Source organism: Leiobunum rupestre, chromosome 6 (assembly GCF_980474605.1).
Source record: "Leiobunum rupestre chromosome 6, qqLeiRupe1.1.hap1, whole genome shotgun sequence".
NCBI lineage: Eukaryota > Metazoa > Arthropoda > Arachnida > Opiliones > Sclerosomatidae > Leiobunum > Leiobunum rupestre.
In genome coordinates, this window is record NC_143389.1 from 19647289 (window position 1) to 19660104 (window position 12816).

Below are 12816 nucleotides of genomic sequence, written 5' to 3' on the forward strand. Positions count from 1 at the left end.
GGTTATTATTAAAAGTACTTTTTAACACTGATTTTCAAAGAAAGTGACTTAATCAAGACACACATTGCAGGTTTGAAAACGATTGGGAAGAAAAGCACACTGCTCGCTTTGAATTAAACTCAAGTAATTTATTTTGAAATAGGGTTCAAATATTTTAATTTTAATGAACGGTATAAACTACTAACTTTCCTGAAATTTAAGTAAATTAAACGTTTCTTTTAAAATAATATTTTGAAGAGCTTGTCTGAATACAGAAAAGGAAGTGTGTAAGCCCCATTTGAATTATACTTAACGAAAAGCATTGCTTTTCAGGTAATTTACTTAAATTGACTAAATAATTAATCTAATAAAATGGGGAGAAGTGGTTAGAAAAAATTATATTTTTAAGAGCTTGAGATAAGATACAAATTTAATTGTGTTCGCATAATTTGAACTGCAATTCAATAATTTATATAAAAAAAATATTTTACAGTAAATTTACGTATACTGCCTAATTATTAATTAAGGACGAGAAAACATTAGAGTAAGGCTTAATAGTAATTTCCTTACTTCTATGATATCCCCAATGACGGAAAAACGGAATGGCCAGTCCATTTTGATTTCATCGTTCTGAAGGAGATCCTAGATTTAGTACAGTCTTTTAAATTGTGAGGTTTGCGTTCTGATAAGAGTTCAATGAGACCATTTTGGAGCCGCAAATGATTTAAATGAAGCTCCAAAAAGCGAAAAATGGTGCAAAAACGATCAAACAAACTCTGCCATGTCTTTTATCTTAATTCGTTAGACAACAAGATAAATTTGATATTTCATCTCAGGGAATTACAATACTTTTTATGCTTGTTTTTTTTCAACCACTTAATTTTAAATATAGAAACGACAATTCAAACACACATCGAACCTGTAAACATCCTCTAGGGCTGTACTCATTGAGAACAGCTACGTTCGGATGGTCGATGCACAAACCAATGAATCGAATTAAGTTTCCATGCGTCAGATCTCTTAGCTGTTACAAAAACCTTGTTAGTAACTTCATGGAAATTTTTAGTTTTATAGCAACCGCAAATAGCGATAACACAAAAGACTAGAGCCCGTCTTTCGGTTATTCGTTGGAAACATGTACTTTCGGAGGTTGTTTAAATATGGTAAATATATCTGGGCAGTGCGGGGAAAATAGCAACTATATGGAAACTGTCTTGAGCCTACGAGGGTACATGTTTCATTTGCAGTTTCGTTCCAATATTATTCTTCGTTTGGTTGACACAATAGGGACTTGGCAGTGCTATACGTCACAGTTTTTTTTCAAAAGTTTTTATCGTGGCGAGAAAAATATGACCACAATGGCGGCCATGGCCAAAGCTACGGAGTGCCAAGTCTCTATTGGTGGAGAGCGAGAGTACAGAGTCTAAGGTATATTTTACAAACGTACCTGTTTCATTTCCAAAAGAACTGTTCTCGAAATGGTTACTCTTCGAATATTCAAAGATTTTACTGCTACACGCATTCCCTGTTATAAATGTTATTTTCATCACTTATACATTAACTCTTGTTACACCGTTTAAAATTGAAATTTTTCAAGAAAGAAAGTTTAATCTTGTAACTAATCGGAATGGAAAGTTATCAATATCACAATTAAGAAATGTATGATGCGTTTCTGACGGTTTTCCCTCAGAATCTATTAGATTTAAAGATTTTTGTAGGATATGAAACCATCTTTCATTCCGGCGAAGGATTTTGGTTTATACAGTGTATAGCTCAAATATTCTGTATCAAAATACGCTGCTCAAAGCCTCAAAGGTAGTTTTCCTAAACATTGATTTTCAATAGTTCTATTACATAACAATGATGGCAGACTGGCAGAGTTCTAAATAGATTGTGGTTGTAGAGGGTCCTTGATAAAACTGTATTGGCAGCCAAATAAGTTCCAGTGCCCTGATATATTTTTAATAAATATTGATTAAAGAGTTCAAAGTGTGTCTTAAAATAAAAGCTGGGAAATTTTCTTCATTGGTAATATTTAAAACCATTTCTAACTTATATTATTTCACTTTGACCTTCGCTTTTGGAATAATCTAATGTCATTCGCTAATGATTTCATTCAAAGTAATTATTTTGGACTTACGCTAGTCGATCTGCTTCACTTATGAGTCAAGCTGTATTCCGATTACGTAATCAAGCAGTACCCCAAAAAAACGTACAGTATTCTAAGATTAAGAGAAATACGACGAACTTACGCTAATATTACCATGAGTACCTCGATATTACGTGAGAATTACGTGGAATACAAGAAGATTACCTAGATATTCCCGGTGTAGGTAATATTACGCGCAGTACAAATACTGCGTCGAAATTACGGGAATCGCATGTACACCGTCAGCCTCTTACGTCCTACCCATTGAGCTCTATACTTTGCTGACGTGGCTTTCAATTCAATTCAATTTCAGCTTTACCCAGGAGTTAAGTTTCACCCACTGTATGGCGTAACTATTGCCCTGCCTTTACGGTAGTCACGTGAATTCAAAGTATAACCTGTTTGATATCCATGGAAGCATATACATAAACTAGCCGAGAAGCCCACCCTATGGGCGGGCCCTCAGCTAGTTGTGTGTTTCTAGGCCTCCCCCTCCCCAGTAAGCTCCCCTACCCCTCTTTCCCGTGCGATAATTTCCATGGTACCCTTTTCCCCATAGTCGAACCACCGCAGTAAGGCACTCCTCCCCCTTTTCCCCATGCCAGAATTACCGTAGTACCCTTTTCCCCAAAAAAATTACTCAAAAACTCGCCTTTCTCTCTCGTCGAAAACCCTCTTGTACCCCTGTAAACCCCCTGTATCCTGTATCTTAAGAAAATTATCATAAACGTGAAACGATGCGCTCCGACCATAAAGGTTAATTAAAATGCAAAACAATTGGTTAAATAATCAGTCAATTGCAATAGGCTTCGGAAGCAATTCTGCATGAAAAAGATACAAGATGAGAAGAAAATAGGATACAAAAGGGTAGAATTACTAACATACACCAGGACAAAAAGTTAACCCTTATAACATTTTTCCAAACTATTCGCTTCCCAATTTTACAGCATCAAAACTGTTAGCTAGCGGTTGAGTTTTGGTGTATTTGGGATATTTGCTGTTGCACTATCACGTTTACGAATTATTCATCTGAGCATTTACGTGAGGTCTTTATCGATAAATTTATCTTGAAACTGTTCGCGATACACCAAATACCCCGCACTAACAAATAATTTCCCCTTCATTCGTTTTCATTTGAGTTACAATAATAATAATAATAATAATAAGCAGCCATTAATTCAGGTAGCCGGGTTACAATGCGTAGGAGGGTGGTGGCCAGCCCTTCATGCCACGCCAACCGCTTGTTACACTGTTAAATTAACCTTCAAGCTGGCAACCGATTTAAATCCTAATTTCCTGGCTTCGAAATAAGGAGCAATGTATTCGTTCTTCATTAATGTTATTTTCCATTTTTTTGGTTTTTAATACTTTTACGTCTAATAAAATAATTTCTTAATAATAATATTGAGCTACGCACCACCACTACTCAAATCAGCGTTGAAATACGTAACAACAAAACTGTAACTCTTCTATATCAAAACAAATTAAGAGCGATTTCCCGTTAAGTGCCCACCTATCGCAATCGATTTCATAAATAGAATATTTACTTTGTAGATAGCGGCTCTAGTTCCGGGAGTGACAGGCTCTATAGTAGTACTGGACGCAGAATCCAAGTCACCATTCTGTTAAAAAATGTTTTTAAGTAAATAATTTATATTTACTGCCACTCGTTTCTTAAATGCAAAACTGTAGATTATCATTCTATCTTTTCACCGCTTCGAAAGTGGTTTTGTTTTTTTATCTAGATTATTGCTGAACCAAAAACATATATTAGCGTTAACAGATTTCACTTGAAACCAAATTAAGGTAGAAATAAAAGTTGCTTTAACCAAGGAATGCTTCTGCGCAAGTTTTCATACCCGAGTGACTGATAAATATCGTATCACCTCAGGCAGGTATCAAACCCGCAACCTTTGGGTTATCGTTCCAACGCCACTAACATAGGACTACCGAGGCCACGAAAATATTGTATATTAAGCCGCGTTCAGAAAGACGTTTTGTTGAACAGAATTCTAAAGTAAAAGTGGAAAGAGCATCCTGCTTTCGGCGGGGTGATCCGACTTCAGCCTTTCTCTTTCTCCTTCTGCACAATGGCAGCAGTTCACAAAGACTTCCTTTACTAGCGCTAACACAGTTTTATTTGTGGCAGCCATAGCGCACCGAAACCACGAGGTAAACCAACATAAATAAACACAGTCTTTCGTTCCCTCACCATGGTTCCCTCGTGCCTTGGGCTCCACACTCTCTCGAGAAAACAGGTGTTTGTGTATCACATAACCGACACGACGTCATAACCGCTTCTTCATTGGCCAAACCTGGCAAGGGATTTTCAGCCGAAGGTCGAAATATCAAACTGGAGTAGATACGGGTTGACCGCCGATTTTCCTCTCGTCTTTTGACTTTCGGTGGGTTTGTGAACCGCCGATTTCTAACTTCAGCTATTTACATGTACCATTTTTAACGTCTTTGTGAACGCGGCTTTAAAATTTATAGGAGCTTAAAAACGTCGAAAAATGCGCAAATGTGCAGTTTCTATGATCACTTGGACCCAACTGTTTCCTTCCACTAAGCATTGGTTTCTTATCTTTTTCGGTATAAAACAAAACTAGTATCAAAAGTGCGTTATCAAATTGAAAGAAGTAAGCTACGTGTAAAAATAACAAGGTGTATCTAAGTGACTACGCATATTAAAAAAGGAAATGATTGAATTCCGCTTTTAACCCCTAGGAGGGGCTATACAATCACCGTGTCTGTGTGTCTGTCTGTCTGTCTGTCAGTCTGTCTGATTGTCTGTCTGTCCTGCGAACGCGTTCGCATTTTACGCAATTTCTCGAAATCTCTACGTTCGCAGTTTCTCGAAGGGTTGGCAAAGCCACCGTGTGACGGTGAGCGTTAACGGATTAATTTGCGGTTGGGTCCGGTTTGGATGGTGTTTTTTCGTTAACGCTCACCGTCGTGACGGTTTTAACTCAGTTTGTTTGGGTATTTCGTAATTGTAATGCTTAGGCGTAGGTTGCGAATGTTGAGGTCGTGTTATGACGGTTGCGAGTGTTGAATTCGTGTTATGACGGTTGTGGGTGTGGAGTTTGTTGTGTTTGTGTTATGATAGTTGTGGATGTTGAGTCTGTTGTGTTTGTACGGGCGTTTCCTCTCCAACTTCTTCTTAATGACTTTGGGACGGACCGAGTGCTGAGTGTTATGCAAGCTCTCAACGTCCAATGGCAGGGTTTCCACCAATTGTTCACGTTATTCGTCTTAGTAACAATTTGCGAATTATTGGCGCCGGCCGGTAATCGAACCCGGGTCTGCCTCGTGCAAGAGATTTACTCTAACCACTCAGCCACCAAAGATTGTTAAGTTACGGTGTTTTTCTAAAAAACAGCTTTTGCGAATGTCCTTTACAAAGTTATAACGTTAGGTACTATAATTTATTCTACATCATTTTAAATATTTATAAATTATATTAATCTTATATTTAATTAAATATTTATAAATTATATTAATCTTATATTTAATTAAATATTTATAAATTATATTAATCTTATATTTAATTAAATATTTATAAATTATATTAATCTTATATTTAATTAAATATTTATAATTATATTAATCTTATATTTAATTAAATATTTATAATTATATTAATCTTATATTTTATTAAATAATTAAGTATTTTAATGTAGAAGTTGATCGTAATCAAGAATTGAACTCGGGTCGCATTGTTACCACGTGGATAGTTCACCGCCGAGCCATTAACTTCCTTAGGGAAAGGAACCATTATGATTACTAAACGGATTAATACAATATCTGTGGATATTTTTTATTGAACTTTGTTTTTTTATTTTTGTGAACTTGTTTTTATTTCGTCTGGAATTGAACCGGGAGCGCGGTTTTAGGACTTTGATTCGTTGCCGCTGTGTTATTTTTCCTTTTACGTTGTGTTATAAATCTGTAATATATTATTCAATGACGTTGTTAAACTCTTTAATTGTCAGTAGGTTTTTTTTCGGATACGCTTTTTTGTTGTGTTTTTTAACTGATCGAGATTACGTTATTTTTTGTCTAATCTTTGGTATTGTTGTTTTTTTCTGTCTTATATTTGTATCTACTATTTTTTAAGTTTATTTCCTTTTTCCCGCAAAACCGTCCAGTCTTAGAGGAACCTTTAAGAGCGTAAGTCATGCCCAAAAGCTTATCCGGTTTCATTATAATAACGTGAAAAATCGTATTTGCGAATGGTAAGGTGTTGCGCTTCTTGATATTATATTTTCTATTGCTTGATTTCTAAGTATTTGAACTAATTTATTGCTTGACTGCGTTATAATATTTTTCTATGAGTTTTGTTTCTGAAGTCTGATTGATTTGGTTGTTATTGTGTATTTTTCTATTCGTTATTTTTATTTTGTGATACTCTAATATTTTAAACTGGATATAGTATAACGTTACTTCTGCGTATTTCGAATGTGCGTGACGTGGAGGGTATTTTCACGATTTATTAGGATCAGTTTTTTTAATTTTATATATCTTTCGTTTTATTTGTATTTTATTTCGTTTCTTCAGTCGTATATTTTAATCGAGTTGTATACATCGTGCGCTTACAATTATGTTGGTCTGGTTTTTAACTGGGTCGTCATTACTTCGTAATTTATTTAGAACGTTTTCTCGACTGATTAAGATGTTTAATTTGAAATAAAATGAGCGTTAAAGATGCGGCAAGTATTTCGTAAGCGAGAAAAATACAAATACCCTCTGTAGATATTTCTTTCATTAAAATTGGCTTCGTATTATATTTAACTGATAAACTTGTACCGAAAATAGGGTTAAATTCAATTGTGCATTGTTTTAGTACGTCTAACTCGCTGTTGTAACTACTTAATTTATAATATTCTGAATAAATTATACTCTGTTGTTTCGTCTCAATTATTTTAATTATAATTAAAATTTTATACCGGGCGGGATTGAACCGGGTTTACGTTTTTAGTAAATAACTCGGAATTGCGGAAATATATCTTTAAGAGTCATCTCGAAAAATTAATACCGCTAGGGACAATTCTTCCGAGGAGAGGTATATTTTGGCTTGCCAACTTGTTTATTCTTTTAATGCCATACGTAAGCACAAATTTAACACCTTGTGAGGCGTTTTGGAACGTATCTTACTCATCTCCGTGTTTTATTTTCGAATGCAAGTACACTGAATGTAGTTGGCTTGTGTAATTAAATAGTCACCTACAAAAAAATGTTTTTAGTCTACAGGTTTAGTCGACAACACATGTTCTTATGGTTCATTTTGGACGCGTACGAGGCTCGAGTTTGCATTCAATTGAGGGGCCTCAAAATTAAATTCACATTTTGTATCTTAAACCTGCTGTGCTATGGCGAACTTCACGATTGCAGAATATGGCGATATGCATCTGATGTATGGACTCGCTGAGGGAAGTGCGGTGGAAGCACGGCTCTTGTATCAGGATCACTTTTTTCAAAGACAGCTTCCAAATCGACAAAACGTTCCCGGTGGGTGACAGACGCTTAAGATAAACTGGAAAAATACAACTCAGGGGACCTGCTACTGCAGAATTAAGGACACGTTCCAGAACACGTGGAGGAACAAGTACTTATTATCTTCGGGAATGATCCTACGACAGGTACGAGGAGAGTTGGACGTCAATTGCATGCCAACCATTTACTTGTCTGGAATATCCTTCGAGGACTCCAGTACCACCCATTCCAGTTACAAAAGGTTCAATCTTTAAGTGAGGTCGATTATCCAAGACGAGCCAAATTTCAGTGGTTTCAAGAACAGACTTAGGACGTTAATTGTTTCTGATGAGGCTAATTTTTCCTTTGACGGAATCTTCAATTTACATAATCGTCATGAGTTGAAGCTAGAAAATCCGCACGCGACTACCGTTAGATCACATCATGCACAGTTTAGTCTCAGTGTCTGGTGCGGAATTGTCGGCGACCATTTAATTGGACCTTATTTTCTACCACCAAGACTGACTGATGAGTCGTATTAAACCTTTTTAAAATACACTTTACCAAAGCTACTTGAAGACGTACGATTACCAGTAAGACACCGAATGTGGTTTATACACGACGGAGCACCCCCTCATTTTAGCCTTTGGGCTATAGAGTTCATCTTGATGCCGAGTTTCCTCAGAGGTGGATAGGTCGAGATGGAACTGTTGCATGGCCAGACAGATCTCCTGACTTTAACCCATGTGATTTCTATCTTAGGGGCCATATCAAGGACTTGGTATACATGACTGAAGTTCGAGACGTTAAAGACCTACGTCAACGCATAATTGACCCCGTGCGACACAATTCGAAACACGCCAGAAATCATTTTGAAGACTCGTTCAAACTTGTATGTACGCCAATGGGGGCCATTTTGAACAACTTTTGTAAATACAATGATCAATGTAATGCTGTTTAGGTAACAGTACATGTAACCTCTGAAAAACCAAGAAATGTATTTTTTACTGTGTCTCTTGATAGTTTATATCAAATTGTTATTATTTTTAATCGTAATTATTGTATACTTCTAGATGTGAACTCTTAGTAAGCTTTTGTTAGTAGAAATTTATATTCAATTATCTCTTAAGACGTTTTTACTCCTTGTTACTCAAAGAACTTGAATTTCTACCCATTCCCGCAACATTGAGGACCTACGACAACGCATTATTGAACGAATCGGATCTAGATTACGCAACGGTGCCAAACCGTATAAGGGGTCTAATTTCGCTTAAGTTTCCACAGTGCGTTAAATTTGACTTCCGAAGAGTAGTTCCGCCCGCCGCCGTTAGGGAAGGCAACCATAGTTTTTGACCGCTTTGAATCTTCGAACGGGTTAAAGAATGATTTGCGTGTGCCCCAGGTGATAATTTTGTACATTTTTTGTAATTCGGTGAAATTTGTACTTATGGCATTTGAAGAAAAAAACGAAATTCAATAAGTTACTTTCTTTCAATTGACGTTGTCCCTATGAAACACCTTGTTATTGTTAATTTCTATACGTAGAATTCTTCTTTCAATTAATAACGAACTTTTGATACTAGCGATCGTTTTCTTATCTTTTTCGATACAAAACCAAATGCTTAGTAAAAGGAAACAATCGGGTCCAAGAAATAAACTTAATTTGCTCGTTTTTTCACGTCTTGGAAGCCCATTTTGGACGGCCAATTACTCGGATACGGTCCAATTTCGTTAAACGTTTCTTAGGACCTTTTGCACTCCTTGTTACCCAAAGAACACGCCTGTAAATTTTGGCCAGACATATGCCAGAGTGAAAAAAAAATTAAAAAAGTCATTTAACCTCGGGCAGGAGATGAACATTCAACCTTATGGTTACCATTCCAACGCCACTACCATTAGACTATTGAGACCACGAGTGAACAGGCCTTGGACATCCAATTTATGAATGACTCGATCGGGTTCGCTTGTTTGACGGGAAACATTTAACCCATTGTTGACTAGTTATAATCAAGGACTAGTTATAATGATAGTTGACTTTTAAGTCAACTATCATTATAACTAGTCCTTGATAGCCTGTAGTCAGAACAATGACGCTATCAAATAAAATAGCATTGGGGATAAATATTGAATGGAAGCTCACATGGAAGCTTGGTTTAATTATATACATCCAACTGCACAATGAGATCTCACGGTGCAGTTATAAAATACAGGTTTAAAATGTAATTTTCTTCCACGTGCACTATCATTCAATTACATTAAACCACAGTGATTTAACCTACTTCAAAGTCAATGAAATATTTTAAATACCTTTCGACTATAAATCGGCACAAAATATATAAATTGTAATCTACTTACTGTTGCAAAAGCTTCGGTGCTTGTTGGTAAACTAAGAATGGACTTTGGAAGCTTTTCATGAAATGTGATGTCCTGCCATCGCACTTTCCACCAGAGACTGGCCAGCTCCGACTCTAGCTTTAATCGCCTTAAAGAGATATTTTGATTATCACGTTTAGAATTAAAAATTAGTAACTATATCAAGGTGCCAAGTAACAAATGTGTATCAAAATTCCTTAATTTGACTCGACAAAACCGAAAACTATTACTCTGAACGTGATATTTCAGTATTATATAAATATTAAATAACGTCTTGCCATCTAGGAGCAACAAACACAAGGAGAACGCAGCTAGCCTTTAAACACGCTAACGAAGGGATGTGTACGTATTTCATTGGACGAGCGACACGAGCCTTTACGCTGAACGTTTTACGGGCGGGGGGAAGACAATTTCCGAATTTTCCTCTTCCGACGGCAGCAGGCGCTAAAGCGTCTAGCCAATGAGAACTGTACACAAGTAAATCCAGGACTTTGGACGGGTTGCGTTCTTGTGTGGGGTGTTGTGTTTGTTGCTCCTGGTTGCCATCATCCTCCTACGCAACTTAACCCGACCACCTGATTAAAACGCATCAAACGTCACTAGTTGACTTGGGCCTAGGGGGGTGTCTTGGGTATTTGTCTAGCTAATAATTATTATAATTATAATTATTTATGTTACACTTTAGTGCCCAAGTTTAATAAAATGTTAATTGAATATTATTTTAATAAGTCTTGACAGCGACCTTTGAAGAAAATGCAAAGGATTTAAATCATTAAAAAGTTTGATACGTTATTAACATCTTAAATTTTGGTAATATTCATAATAAAAATAATATGTATAATTGTTAAATATTTAAACGCGCGACATTTAGAAAATATTGATGGACCAGAATGACTTTACTTACCTATAAACAAAGACTCCAATAGCAAAACCCGCCGAAATCGCCACGAATCCAATGATGGTTACGATTAAAGATAACGGTGTTGATTCTAGAGAAAAAAAGACCCAATCAATGTTAGTAGATTGTGCTGCAAGCATTGTCAAACTGAACCATTAATGATATTTCTTTTCACTTTGGCCAAGAAGGCATCTAATTCTACCAAGAATACATTCAAATACCTAAGAATACGTGTCAAAAGCATTTACCTCTAGTGAAATCCTCACATACTTCGTAGTAAAATATCGTCAGCTATTTAATATCAAAAAGTAAACACAGATGGAGGTCGTCTGTGAAATGTCTAAAGCAGACGAACTTTCGCTACAAAGTATGCGAAGTTGGGTTTGAATCTTAGTCTTCTAATACATTCTGGTTTCTACTCTGATTCTATTAATATGCCAGAAAACGTTTAAAAGAGTTTTGATCAAGAAATCATCATCAAACAGACCTTTGGAAAGGCAGTCATGATCGTTGCCAGTAAATCCACAAGGTGGCACGTCCGGTGGAGGATAGGCTCGATTATTGGGCCACTTTATCGGGCTTCCGGGGACAGTGCTCAGTTTCTGATTCGCTCCAGTGTAAAGCAATACGGGCTAAAATAAATATCTCAATTATATTATTTGATAACGAATAAAAAATTGTTAAGCGCTTTGCATTTGTTATTTACTTGAATTGCGCAATTATATTTTTAACGAAAACACCAATCAATGACTAGTGGCATGAGCCTACCCAGCGAACACATCTGGTCCGTTGGATATTCAAAAAAAAATGTCAGCATGTCCCTAATAAGTCTAATCTAAAAAGCATAAGTAATAGATGTCGTTGCGATGGAAAAAATTATTATTTACTGGATATATAAAATAGCCATAAAATATTCTGGCTTCTAGTTTTAACCTATGTGAGATTTTTGGCGAATAGGATGCTTATGGTCTTCATATTAAAATGAAATAGTGCTTATTTTATAGCGACACAGATTAAAAACTAAACCGAGGTAACGTTTTTTAGAATGTTTAAAGGTGTTTATTAGATTTTAACATCTAGGTCTCGCTTAGCCTTTAAAACGCAAACAAGTCGAAAAATGTAAGAGCTTGGTGCTTCCTTATTAAAAACGTAATGGGCCGTTCACAAATTACGCAAGCGTTAGTAAACGTTAAAGGAGGGGGAGAGGTCACTGAACTGTTTAGTCCGATATCGTAATTCCATACGAGACCCTAAATTACCAATTTACTACCCTTTCTCATTTATAATTTAAGGAACACTGGCAATTTACTACTCTTTCTCATTGATAATTTAAGGAACACTGGCAATTTACTACTCTTTCTCATTGATAATTTAAGGAACACTGGCAATTTACTACTCTTTCTCATTTATAATTTAAGGAACACCGGAAATTTACTACTCTTTCTCATTTATAATTTAAGGAACACAGGCAATTTACTACTCTTTCTCATTTATAATTTAAGGAACACTGGCAATTTACTACTCTTTCTCATTTATAATTTAAGGAACACTGGCAATTTACTACTCTTTCTCATTTATAATTTAAGGAACACTGGCAATTTACTACTCTTTCTCATTTATAATTTATAGCTTATAATTTAAGGTACACTGGCAATTTACTACTCTTTCTCATTTATAATTTATAACTTATAATTTAAATTACACTGGCAATTTACTACTCTTTCTCATTTATAATTTATAACTTATAATTTAAGGTACACTGGCAACTTACTACTCTTTCTCATTTATAATAGCCTGATTGGTTTTCTAGTGGTAAAACAATAAATAGTTTAGCTTGTAAAGTAATTTTGGTGGTGTGGTCAATTAATAACCTGCGTTACGTCATTTATGAACAGCCACTTATGAAAGCACATCTAAGGAATATGAAGTCTTCAGTGTAGGG

The 12816-nt window shown here is 35.8% G+C and overlaps 1 protein-coding gene across 1 annotated transcript in view; it reads right to left on the reverse strand.

Moving 5' to 3' along the window:
• The window catches only part of LOC149940243 (atrial natriuretic peptide receptor 1-like), a 34154-nt gene that overhangs the window by 12685 nt on the left and 8653 nt on the right, over positions 1 to 12816 (reverse strand). Inside the window, exons 8-14 of the mRNA XM_090179185.1 lie at positions 11362 to 11506; positions 10881 to 10965; positions 9959 to 10085; positions 3676 to 3750; positions 1427 to 1504; positions 899 to 1003; positions 550 to 621 (exon numbers count right to left, since the gene is read on the reverse strand). Of these exons, the coding sequence (XP_090035311.1) occupies positions 550 to 621; positions 899 to 1003; positions 1427 to 1504; positions 3676 to 3750; positions 9959 to 10085; positions 10881 to 10965; positions 11362 to 11506 (687 nt within the window). The remainder of the gene's footprint in view (positions 1 to 549; positions 622 to 898; positions 1004 to 1426; positions 1505 to 3675; positions 3751 to 9958; positions 10086 to 10880; positions 10966 to 11361; positions 11507 to 12816) is intronic.